At 42.1% G+C, this 12915-nt stretch overlaps 1 protein-coding gene and 1 long non-coding RNA gene across 2 annotated transcripts in view; one reads left to right on the plus strand and one right to left on the minus strand.

The window, feature by feature from the left end:
- Positions 1-12915, plus strand: part of kirrel3l (kirre like nephrin family adhesion molecule 3, like) — a 55851-nt gene that overhangs the window by 27200 nt on the left and 15736 nt on the right. The window contains exons 2-4 of the mRNA XM_055197112.2: positions 7983-8135; positions 9522-9671; positions 12225-12382. Of these exons, the coding sequence (XP_055053087.2) occupies positions 7983-8135; positions 9522-9671; positions 12225-12382 (461 nt within the window). The remainder of the gene's footprint in view (positions 1-7982; positions 8136-9521; positions 9672-12224; positions 12383-12915) is intronic.
- Positions 1-12915, minus strand: part of LOC129438372 (uncharacterized) — a 39773-nt gene that overhangs the window by 23820 nt on the left and 3038 nt on the right. The gene's annotated exons all lie outside the window — the stretch shown is intronic.

The raw sequence follows: 12915 nt of genomic DNA on the forward strand, positions 1-12915 counted from the left end.
GGGAGAACGAGATAGCGAAGAGGCGAGTAAGTGAAGGCCAGGGTGTCTGGGATGCGTAGAGGAGCAGAACCAAGCGTGGAGAAGGCAAATCAACAATTTGTCACACCTTACGTAACTGTGAAAAGGGGCCTGCTCGGCATTGATGCCGGGGATCAGGTCTGGCTGACGGGAGAAAAGCGAATGGGGGTTTAGCGAAAGAAATTGCAGAGGCTCGAAGAAGACAGAGAATGACAGGGCAAGACGTGTGATGGATAGAAGAGTTGTATGGTCGTCCTGAAAAGGGTCTTGAACCGTGCCAGGTCCTCACAATAGTCAACCGGCTGAATACGAGACTAGAAGGATTAAACCCCTGCGAAACAGCTCTTAAAAAGCTGTTAGACTGCAATTTAGACACAAAACAATGCTGAAAGAGAGAAAGGAAAGGGGTGACCGGTATGCGAGGGAGGAGATAAGGTATACAGAAGATGAGAATGGGGAAAGGGAGGAAAGGAATGAACTGTGACAGGTTCTGAACCAGCAGAAACAAATACCGCTCCGTTTGTTTGGAGTTTAGGAAGAAGAGACGGCTTTGTTTACGAGACCTTTCAAAACGGAGCTTGGAGACAAGTACAAAGGCTTTGGTATAACACATCTTCACATGTGCTTAAACTACCGTACACACGTACACACCCTATCACACACACTCACCCTCCACATTGAGACTGAAACAATAGAATCTTCCCATACCAAACAATAAGGATAAATCCATGGCACAGATTTGAGCTCGGCTCGTTCCAGCTTGGGTTTAGTGGCCTTATCTGAAGCAGGCACAATGGATCGCTTTTAGCAAGCCCTGTTTATTTCCGGGAAGTTACTTTTTTCACACTGGTCTTCTCTTTTTGCTTTCTGTGCTGCACTCGTTCACCCCTTCTCCTCTTTTTCATCTTTCTTCTTGAGGACGATTCTTGAGGTGTTTTCTATACTAAAAAGAAGAGCGCGCTGTGAAAAGGGTTAATTGTTCAGCATTATTATTATTATTATTATTAATTTGGCCATTTTTATAATGTATAGAGTGGTCGAGAGAAGTTAGAAGATAGAGAGGAGGAGATCAAACATTGCTTGTCCGATTCAAAAGATTTGAATGTTATTAAAGAGCACCTATTGTCAGATTCACGTTTTTTTACATTTTCTTTGGTGTGTAGGTGTGTGTTAGTACATGTTAACGATATGCAAAAAGTACAAACCCCAAAGTAAACGATGATGCAATTTATCACCTCCAACGTAAATCTCTTTTCTTGGACTACAACAAATACACGGATTGTAGGCAAGAGTTTACTTCCTGGGATTGGTAATGTAGGGAAGACCGATATTATCATAATTCCTCACGTTTCGGACTTACAGCCTGTAAGTAAACTTCTGTTAGCATTGCATTGTGCGTCATGTTGCAAAAAAAAAAACATTTCGCTGCACAAAAGGCCGTCAAGTGCATGTCGGAGAATATCGCGGACACACTTTACACCGCGAGCGGGCACGCGCGCCACACGGCCGAAATGAGAAAAACGTGGTCCAGACCGTCACTGTCTGGAGGATAACTAGCCAGTTGATAAAACATCTCGGAGAATAGCGCGGACGCGCATCACACCGCGAGCGTGCACGCGCGACACACGGCCGAAATGAGATAAAGATGTGGTCCGTCATGTCTGGAGGATAGCCAGTTGATAAAACACGTGTCCGTGAGAACTGTAAGTGGACTGATGTTTTGGGTTTATTTAAGCCTGTTATTGTATTAGTCTATAGTTCTTGCAAATTTAAAGTAAGTTGGTGATTTTGTTGTTTGAGCATCCTGCTAGTTTCTCGTGCCTGTTGATTAGATATAATTGTTGAGCGCTCTTGCTCACGTTATTTATGTGCTTTATTTACATGCTACAGTAGTTAAACTCCTTTAATATAATGTAATTAATAGTTGGAAATAATCAGTTTTTAAAATTTTTGCGCTATCTATCATCATTCGCCAGACGTTCTACAACATCTGCTTTAGTATGGGTTTATTAACCCTTTAGTTTCACTTAATCACGAAGCTATTTTCGTTAGAGGTATCTGTTAAAAACATTTAATTCATTAATAATCTAGTATGTGTTCATTTTCTGTCATAGTTTCTTCAAAATTAGGTTTTATTTGAGTGTTTTAAATAATAAAAAAATACATCATGACGCATATGCCCCGCCCCTTTGATTGCGCAAAAACCGTTTGGAACAACTTTTCAGAACAAATTATTGGGTGAAGTATCCATTTAAGTTTATGCTATCCCTCTGAAATAACTTTACAGTTTAAAGTCAAAGTCAGGGTTGAGACGGGGCTAAATATGGTTTGACATTGGATAAATATTCTGATTTATCTGCAACTGTGCCAGGGGCAAAACCACACACACATGCACACTAACATACTTTGACTAATACCATCAAGACTCCCCAATGTTAGCTGGGGTAGACCAGAGAGGAATCATCTGTTTGTCCCACTGAGGCAAGTGAATTGACTCTCCGCTCAGATACATGCTGGTCTCCAGAAACAGCCTGGAGAAACTAGAGAAAGCGAGAGGAGAAAAGCAAAGCTGTTTAATATGTCATGCTCGAGTCAGGCCTGACTGTAGCTGCACTTAACGTGTGACAAAAAAAGTCACTGTGTCAAAGCTGCAACCAAATGCCAGCCGCAATCCCCGCAGCACGCCTGGCCTATTTACGCCGCCGCACGAACACTCGCTCCTCTCCGCTTCCATCCAGTGCCGTGAAATGATATTCCATTTCGAAAAAATCCGGATTAAAGTGTATCAGGCCAAGTGTGTTGTGACCTTGTTACTAGTGGAAGGGGGGAGCGGATAAACACACAGGCACACGCAGATGCCACACACTGTGGAGCGAATCACATCGAGGCGGCTTTTTCTGTCTTATCCCGTACACGTTTATTTGTTTGGGTACCTTGCGAATGACATTGCTAGGGCCAAGCCCTTTGTCTGACCTGCTCATTGTGCGAGTACAAAATGTATTATCCTGTTTAACACCTTTTCAAAGTTTTTGTTCACGCCAAGACCGATTTGTCGTTTTTTCGAGGGCGTGCTGAGCAAGTGCAGCTTTGAAAAACCTCAAAAGGTTTCTCGTTTTAAAAAAAAAAGTTCCGCCATTGCTCTTGTACACCTCCTCGTTTTTATTCGTCTTTCATCCTTTCCTTCTCTGTCAGGAATGAACTCATGTAATTAAGCCGCTAACATGCCGTTAAAGAATTGGCTAATTCAGCAAGGAGGAATTATTCCAATTTGAAATGACTCATTAACCACACACGATATTTTGTTGAGCTTCTCTCCGAGCGAGATTTGGAGAGCGCTGAATCACTCCCGTGGTGTGAACTCGTTTCGCTGCATATGTGGGTTTGTGCGTGCGATCGTTGGAAAGGCAATAAAACATGCTTTGATTTCGCTAATACGGCCTGTTGCGCGCGCATCCGTACAAGCGCGCAACTTGTAAACGGATCTGAATGCGGGCTATGAATGTCTCTGTGTGTTTGTGAGAGAGTGATTAAAGAGATGAACGCAGACAGATCTCAGCGAGGGGTCTAAAGAGGAACTATTGAATGTACGGAGCCCCTTAAACATCGACTCAGCCTGATGAATTATCACCGCTCGTAAACATTTAGATGCTGGGGCAAGATTCTTTAATTGCAATCGATGCTCATCCAGTACCTGATGCAAAAGGAGAATCCCAGAAGCACAACACAATTACAGAATCTGTAAAAAGACTCAATATCTCATAGAAGTGGCGCTCCAGGGATGGCAGGAGTGTACAAAAAGAATGATTGTATATAAACATACGGTTAAAGACCCGGCGTGGAAATACTCCAGCTAATAATAACGTCAAAAAGAGTTTAGTTTTTGACAGAAGAATCATACCTGAATTATTGTTGCATGGCAAAAACAACTCTCATATAAATTAATACTGACCATTATTTAAAAAACACATTTAATATGAGTCATTACCCAGAAAGCAATTTTGCCTTAAAAGACATCTAACTAATAGCCACTCAAACATAGCCCAGACGTCTAGGCTGAAACTTGAGGTGTCAGTGAAAATTTAATAGATGTCTAAAATAAATAAATGAAACCAACACCTCGTAATCACTGTTGACTTATATGATAGAATATTATACACGTTGCAAATTATTTTGGCATGCAACCAAATTGAAGTTTATTTTGGCTAGAAGAGGGATACTCATAGCCGGACTACATATGGTTTATAGTTAACCTAGACAGTGAAATGACAGCTATTGCTTGCTGAGCAAGCAGAAGATGTTAATTCTTTCCCCGCCATTGACGAGTTAACTCGTCAATTAAGAAAAAACGCTTCCTGCCAATGACGAATAATTCCGGCTTTCCACAATACCGCTATTATCTACCAGGTGGTGCTCTTCCGCAACTTATAAAACCCGGAAGTATCACCCTAGGGCAAACAGCTGTATGTCCGTGTAAGTTTTGAGGATCGTCCTGCTTCTGATCTCTATCAAAAGTCCTTCACAAAAATTGAATTATCTCAGCTTTTTGCTCAAAATTTGCAAGAAACCTTCCCATATCTGAGAGGTGATAAAAGGAGAACTGATGAAAAATGTTTTTTGAGAGTCTGTTCTTTCATTTGATATATTGTATGTTTATATATTTTAAAGAGACACTCCACTGTTTTGAAAATATGCTCATTTTCGAGCTCCCCTAGAGTTAAACATTTAATTTTTACAGTTTTGGAATCCATTCAGCTGATCTCTGGGTCTGGCTGTATCACTTTTAGCAAAGCTTAGCATAATCCATTGAATCTGATTAGACCATTAGCATCGTGCTAAAAATAACCAAAGAGTTTCAATATTTTTCCTATTTAAAACTTGACTCTTCTGTAGTTACATCGTGTACTAAGACCAACAAAAAATTAAAAGTCCCCTTGGTTGCCTTAAATAGCAGGGAACTATTTTCAGGCGCTGCATTATTTCATTGCACTTGCTGCAGCCATGTTACGGCAACAAAGTCCTGATTATTACGCTAGAATAAAAGTATAGTTCCTAACCAAATCTGCCTAGAAAATTGCAACTTTTAATTTTCTGTCGGTCTTAGTACACAATGTAACTACAAAAGAGTCAAGTTTTAAATAGGAAAATATTGAAACGCTTTGGTTATTTTTAGTGCGATGCTAATGGTCTAATCAGATTCAATGGATTATGCTAAGCTATACTAAAAGTGGTACCGCCAGACCCGGAGATCAGCTAAATGGATTCCAAAATGGTAAAAAACAAATGTTTAACTCTAGGGGAGCTGGAAAAGTGGAATGTCCTTTTAAGAAGAAAATTTTCTGGAAGGCATTAAACTTTTGTGAAAATCATGAAAAATGCTGGCAACTTTTAAAAAAAACGATGGCGGGAAAAGAGTTACAGTAAGTGAGAATAGTGTCATAATCAAAAACTATATGATGAGAAAAACAAGAAAAGCTGCAATAGCAATAATAAAGTAACCACAATAAAAGTAATGAAAAATGTGTAATACTAAAGTTTGGAGAGGTCATTAGGCAGCACAGAAACTAACAGTCAAGGCTTTTTCAAGACACCACTAGCAGTATTTTTCAGAAAAAGATCTGGCCGTTCTGGTACTCTCGCAGTTCCCATGGGAATGGGGCACTTGTGATTTACAGGGTGAACTGCGGGAAGGAAGCAGGTAGCAAAAAAGGCTAAACGTTATATCTTTTCTCTATTTATTCCTTTTTGAAACTGCAATATCACTTTTATTCAAAATATGTCCGTTGTATCATTATTTGTTGATTTATTTGTCCATCTAGTTGAATAGTAGTAAGACTTCTGGTAGAAATAGCATACTTTTATTTTATTTCACCACATCTCTCTCTCTCTATCTATTACTTTTCTCTCCATCCTCACGAGAGAAAAAAAATAGGACCATCAGCACAAGTGGGAGAAAAGAGAAGTTTAAAAAAACCTGAAATCTGCACTGGCCTTTGCCTCGAAGGGTGACAAAGCTTATGTTTCTGAGACAGAACGTTGGATGGGGTGGGGAGGGTTGTGTAGGAGGTTAGAAGGGAGGGATGGACTTTGCTGCACCCCTTGATGGAGTGGATAATTGAGTCTCGACCAAACTCTGTCAGCCAAGCTCGGAAGCCTCTTTTCAGCTCAAAGAAATACAGCGAGGGTGATGAAGTGAGTGAGAGAGAGAAAGAGTGAGTGAGAACAACAGAGAGAGTATGGAGGAGAAAGAAAATCCCGGGCTCCCTCGGGGAGGGGGGGCGCTATTGAAAAGCTATTAAACCTGCATTTAGCAGGATTGATTGGAAATGAAGAGGCCTATTAAAACCAAGGGACAAGAGGACAATGGCGTGTTTCTGGCCACCGTATGTTGCCCTCCTTTCACCGTCTTGCCAGCCCCCCCGGGGTGGAGCCCCCTACCCGGTCTGTTTAAACATCTCTGGTCCAAAGAGAGAAGTTTCAGAGGGGTTTAGCACCAGCTGAATAGATCCCTCTTTATAGTCCACTGGCACCCCATTCTCCTATTTAACCACGCAGAAATAAAAGGCCAAAGAAAAGGGAGGAAAAGCAAAAAAATTGGGGGGCGATCCTTTTCTTTCACAGAAACCAGTTACAGCCCTCCCCTTCTAAACCTCCATTAAATTGTGCTCTCACTCTCGCTAAAATCCCACGTGAATGGATTAGTTACTTCTGGCCGGTTGCCATCTTTCTACTTTCAAGAGGGCTCATGATGCACCAGATCCAATCATAAAGCTCTTGCAATGCAGTAATGTGTGTAAGACATCTGTGTGTGTACATGAAAGTAGTGTTGAGAAAGAGACGACGAGTTGACTTAGACTCTTTGTTGCTTTTGTCTACTTTTTCAGTAGTGCAAGAACGGAGAGCGTTTTGCAAATGCAGTGCTAAAAGTGAAATGATGGCAGCAGAGCGTAAAAGTAAAAATAAATAAATATTAAACAAAAAAGACGGTGAAGTGGCAGGTGCAATCTCTTGTGTTTTACGACGTATAGCCCTCATGGGACGCCGAAAGCTGCTTTGATTATTTAACATACACTTTTACAAAAACGCAGCACACCCCCCTAGGCAGTGGTAGAAGATACTCGGGGCTCAACGGGATGCCATTTTTATGCGTCGCTACCATATGGGCATAGAAAAGAGTTAAATAAGTCATGACCAGCTGACGCCCGGATTCCTTGCCAACAAGTGCAGAAAACCAAACTGTTGTGAAATGTGGCCTGTGATATTCTCCGGCCAGCATGGAGATGATGCAACATTAGCCTTTTCTGCATCAATCAGTTCGCATACTTTAAAATGCCACTTGCTGGTGCTGGAGAAAAACAAGCCGACGCAGTGATGTGACCGGTTGTGAAACTTCTCTTAAAAGGAGGAACTGAAGTCGATTGAGTACTATATGTTCCTATAGCCCATAGTATCGCAAGCAAACCATGTTTCATTGTGTAACTGGAAGGGTATTACAAGCGGCAGAAAGACTGTGAATGTGCGCAGGAATGGGTCTTGCTGAATCAGCACTAAAATACTATCACGCTAATGTGTTCTGTGCTTTCCCCATCTCTCTCCCTGTGCAAAATCACTGACCTGAAAGCTGGACTGGTTAGAGCGAAAAGATAGATAGGCATTAGGAAGGAGAGCTTTTCTGTAGTTCACCGTGATAATCCAACTATAGCACCTAATAGTCAAGATTGATAAGTTAAAAGAAAGCTGGAAGTAGGAGACTCAAGTCTATTGCCTTTGTATCCGCAGCCGATGGCACCGATTCAAACGGCTGTCTATTATCATAAAGCGCAATGATGTATTGAATCAGGTTATTGCAGCTATATGTTGCTCCTAATGTATTGCTTTACCGTGCCTTCTGATACATAATTACATCATAAGATCAAATAGCAACCGAGGTATTAATCTCCTGCTGCTATGTTTTGGTCTTCCTGCAGTGTCTGAAGCCGCCTACTTCTCCCAGCAGCCACAGGACCAAGTGGTTGTTGCCGGCCAATCGGTGACCCTGCCCTGTGTGATCGTGGGATATCGAGGCATGGTGCAGTGGACAAAAGATGGCCTGGCACTGGGTGGAGAACGAGATTTACCTGGTGAGTAAAGATCGCTAAGTTAAGAGCTCTTAGTTGAAAGGAAATAAAATGAAGTGAACGTAAATAAATGTCAATGTGCGCTGGTTTGTAATTAGCTAGAAAGCTAGCAACCAAATTATGTAGCGAGACCGAAGTTCTGAAACTTCCTTAAAGTGCCATATATGCTCATTTTCCAGCTCCCCTAGAGTTAAACATATGATTTTTATCGTTTTGGAATCCATTTAGCCGGTCACCGGGTCTGGCTGTAGCACTTGTAGCATAGCTTAGCATAATCCATTGAATCTGATTAGACCATCAGATTCTAATCAAAAATAAAAATAACCAAAGAGTTCCAATATTTTTCTTATTTAAAATTTGACCCTTCTGTAGTTACATTGTGTACTAAGACCGACAGAAAATTAAGAGTTATGATTTTCTAGCCCGATATGGCTAGGAACTATACTCTCATTCTGGCGTAATAATCAAGGACTTTGCTGCCGTAACATTGCTGCAGCAGGCGCAATGATATAACACAGCAGCCGAAAATAGTCTCCTTAGTAACTTTCAATAACAGGGGACTATTTTCAGGCACTGCGTAATATCATTGCGTCTCCTGCGGCCATGTTACGGCAGCAAAGTCCTTGATTATTACGACAGAATAAGAGTATAGTTCTTAGCCATATCGGCCTAGAAAATCGCAACTTTTAATTTTCTGTCGTACAATGTACGTGCAATTTTAAAAATGCGGCCGTGTGCGTACAGTACTCGCTCACTTTCCTAATGACAAAAATTGCGTCACAGGCCCAGTACGCGGACTCTCACATAGCTACAGGTAAAAATTGGACCATACTTCGGCCTTTAGGAGGTACGTAATGCGTATCGAAGTCCATTTACCGAGGCTTAGTCCCCTCTTATCTCCATCTTTTCCTTTCCAATTAGCAACTGGGAGATAAAACTTATCATAGATTGGCAGGTACCGTAAAGGGCAGCCGTTCTCCTCAGCAGCAGATTTGTGTGTTTGAATAATGTCACTGCCTGACTTCCGAGGCGGCTCTATTAAGCGAAGAAACGTGGACGCAAACAAACACGGCGGCTAATGCAAACTAGCGTTTAATTTGTCTAATCATCTCAGCCGTCTGGTGGAGAATCAATCACAGCCGATGTCACGCGTTGACATTTGAAACCGATTTCCCGAGCAGCTTTGAAACTAGCAACCTGTACGCTTAACGCCGTCTCTTTTGAAAGCATCGTCTGGCTGCATGAGCGAGCCGCCTCACGTGTTGTCGTTCAGAGCTTACGCTGGGTGGCACACAAATGCTAATGTACCACACAGAATAATAGGGTGTAGTCTTGTCTTTCATTGCCTGTATTATATCTCAAATGTTTTTTTGTGTTTTGCTGTAACAGGTTGGGTGCGTTACTCACTGGTGGGTGACCCGCTATCGGGCGAGCACAGCCTGGTGATCGATTCAGCTGAGCTGGGTGATGATGCGGTCTACGAATGTCAAGCAACGCAGGCTGGACTACGATCACACAGAGCCAAACTCACAGTGCTGGGTAAGAACTGTTTGATTTAAGTTGAGTAGGTGTGATTGAAAGCTAGGAAAAACCTTTGCCATAAAACTAATTATTAAAAACAGGTGGGATTAGAACATTCCTCATGGTCCCCAATTTCATTAGCATCTTTTAAAATATGGCCTGAAATGCGTAACACTGCAAATTTCTCTTCTCTGCATTAAACCCTGTGTGTAACCCACCCCCGTGCAATCATAAGTCATACATTCATTATTTATTCGCAATTTTAAATCATGCCACAACAGGACTGTCTTTTAAAACAGAAGCACTGAGCAATTGTACCACCCCCACCTCAACATTTCTCTCTCTCAGTAGCCTCCTGACACTTAACAAGGCGAAGGGCCAGGGAAATGTGATTGCGGCAGTCACAAATGACTTGCGCGAATGGTTAAAAGTCAAAGTCTGCACAGTTAGCACATTCTACAGTGACTCACAGAATTCATCAACCGCAGGGCTGCTTTTACATTAACGCTATGTGATTGATCTACATATTCTCCGGCATTTAGCGACAGTGGGTGGGGAGGGATACTGAAGGGGGGCAATCGCTAGGGATTGCAGCTCGGTACTGCACTGCTGACACCTGGTGGTCCAACTTGGACACAGCTAAGGATGCATTTTATAACTGCTGAGGACACAAATTCCCTCCACTGCAGAAGTGCATGAATAGCAGAGAATATGGGGCAATTTAAAGAGTTTGCACTCTGAGAGAGATTTTTGCAAACTGCGCAATAACAAGAACTCTACCTCTTATTGAACAAGGCAAAGTTGGCACACGCACACCGAGAAGAAAAGCACGGCTAACAACAATAGGCTTTGTGCACGCCGCCGACGTTCAACGGATTCCCAGACTAAAGCAGAGCGAGTTGTGTGCGTGTATGTGCGAGCGTTCTTGTGTGTACGTGCATGTAGGGGCATGTGGGGAAATCAATGCAGCCGGATGAGACCGAAGCAATCCAGCAGAGTCAAAGAAGTCAACGACAGGAGTGCAGTCCAGGGAATCCGCATGGAAATTAGAATCACCTCGTGCACGGATTCCATTAACGCCTGGGCAGGACAGACGAAAAGACCTCTGACAATTCCGATACAAAAACAGAAATTGGCTCAGAGAAAAGAAGCAGGGGAGACGCAAGAGAAAACGTGGCTGAGAAGATGGAGACAACTATTTTTTATGTGTGTGTGTGTGTGTGTGTGTGTGTTTCTGCTTGTTCGGCGAGATGGACACCTTCATCAAAGGTGGCAGACACTATTTGCCCAAGGCTTGCGCACAGCCATGCAAACAAATGAACGAATCAGTAATTCAGATGAAACGGGCCTGCGGCGGAGTGCCTGTAAATAGACTCATAATGACAAATCTCACCCATGTAAAAAGGGCACGAGCCGTGTCTCAACCTCTTTTCAGAAAGAGCCAGTCTCTTTCAATCTTTCTGTACATTTACCAGTCTATAGGTCAAACATCAGCTTGCGAAAATAAATGTTTCAACAGGGCAGTCAAGAAGGAGCTGGAGTATATAATTTATATATAGTTGGGTGTAAAGATGTACAAACACACAGTGACTGTACACGAGATTGTACAAACTCAGTGATATATATATCTGATATATATTATGCAGATAAAAGCATTATTTCCCACTATCGGACATCATCCGATTGTTTACAGCGGCCGATTGTCTATGCTGGCACTTAAAAGTGATGGGAAAATGCACTGGAACTCATACTGTGAAACTTTTAGGACTTTATCACAAAATGATTTGAAATGAGTAAAAAGCAAAACTATCGGTATCTACCGGTTTCTAAGTAATTGAATATCGGTATCGTCATATACATTTTATATCAGTGCAGCCCTAAAAATAATATGAAAAATTTGTTCTGTATGTTATATGCCACTAAGGTATATGTATAGCATCGCATGCTATTTGCTATCGGCCTTATGCTGTGTACACACCAAACGCTAAGCATCGCGTTCCTCGCCCAAGACTACTTTCTGGATTTAACTTTGTGTCATGCAAATTTTTCGCTTGAAGATGCGTTTTCGTGCCAATTCGCGTCATTCACATTGCCACGCGCGAGTTTGCGTCTATTTGCGTCTTCGCATTGACTTTGTATGTAATCTACTCACACAAATCTTTAAATTCACGTTTGGTGTCTACGCCCCATTAGCTATGTAAGGCTCACAATGGTGTTTGCTAGTTTTGCAGTGTCACAGATGAACCTTGATCTGTTATTTGCCATCCGTGGGTTTTTATCCGTTGGAAATTACTTTGGTATCCATAGGGTGGTTTTCTGGACAGGGTTTAGATTAATCCAGGCCTTATAAAATTTTAGGACATTCAAGTTTTTACAAACAAACCTTACATAAAACAATACTGGTGCGCATCTTTAGACAAAAACATGTTAAGATATGTCAGTGCAAGGTGTTTTTAAATTAAGGCTCAAACATGCGTTTTAGTCTGGGACTAGGATAAGCCCTGTCCGGGAAACCGCCCACATGTGTCATACCTTTTCTCCCAATTAAACTAAATTTTCTTTTTCTAACAGTGCCACCTTCAGATCCTGTAGTGGAGGGAGGGCCGGTGGTCAAACTGAAAGCTCACACCCCTCATAACCTGACGTGCCGAGCGTCTGGAGCGAAACCCGCCGCAGAGATTACCTGGTACAGAGATGGAGAGATAATGCACAATACCATCTACTCTAAGGTAAGATTGTGGGTGCATGGTTAAAGGGATAGTTTACCCAAAAATGAAAATTCTGTCATCATTTATTCACCCTAATGTTGTATAAACCTGTATGAGTTTCTATATTCTATTGAACCTAAAAGAAAATATTTTGTTAAATGATGGTGAGCACACAGTTGATTTTATTTTTCTTACTATGGAAGTCACAGTGTGAAAACATCTATGAACAGAATAGTTTGAAAATCATGAAGTCTGAACTCGGCATAATGGCCGTTTCACACTGTACGCGGCAAGCGACGACACCCGCGAGTAGCTAGTTCATTGTCAATAGAAGACATGGGAAAGCAGCAAAACGGGGGCGGTTACAGAGATAAAGCGGAGTCTGTCCGCACGCCTTGCTTGTGCACCCAAAATCCACGGCAGGTGCCGTTGAAGATAACATCTTGCCACTAAATGCTGCACGAAACGCTTCCACTGTAGGTCGCGGCGATTTTGTCGTTTGACGCGTACCGCGTGAATCGGCCATAAATGATGACAGAATTTCTATTTTGGGG

The sequence above is a fragment of the Misgurnus anguillicaudatus genome, chromosome 24 (assembly GCF_027580225.2).
Source record: "Misgurnus anguillicaudatus chromosome 24, ASM2758022v2, whole genome shotgun sequence".
NCBI classification, from domain to species: Eukaryota; Metazoa; Chordata; class Actinopteri; order Cypriniformes; family Cobitidae; genus Misgurnus; species Misgurnus anguillicaudatus.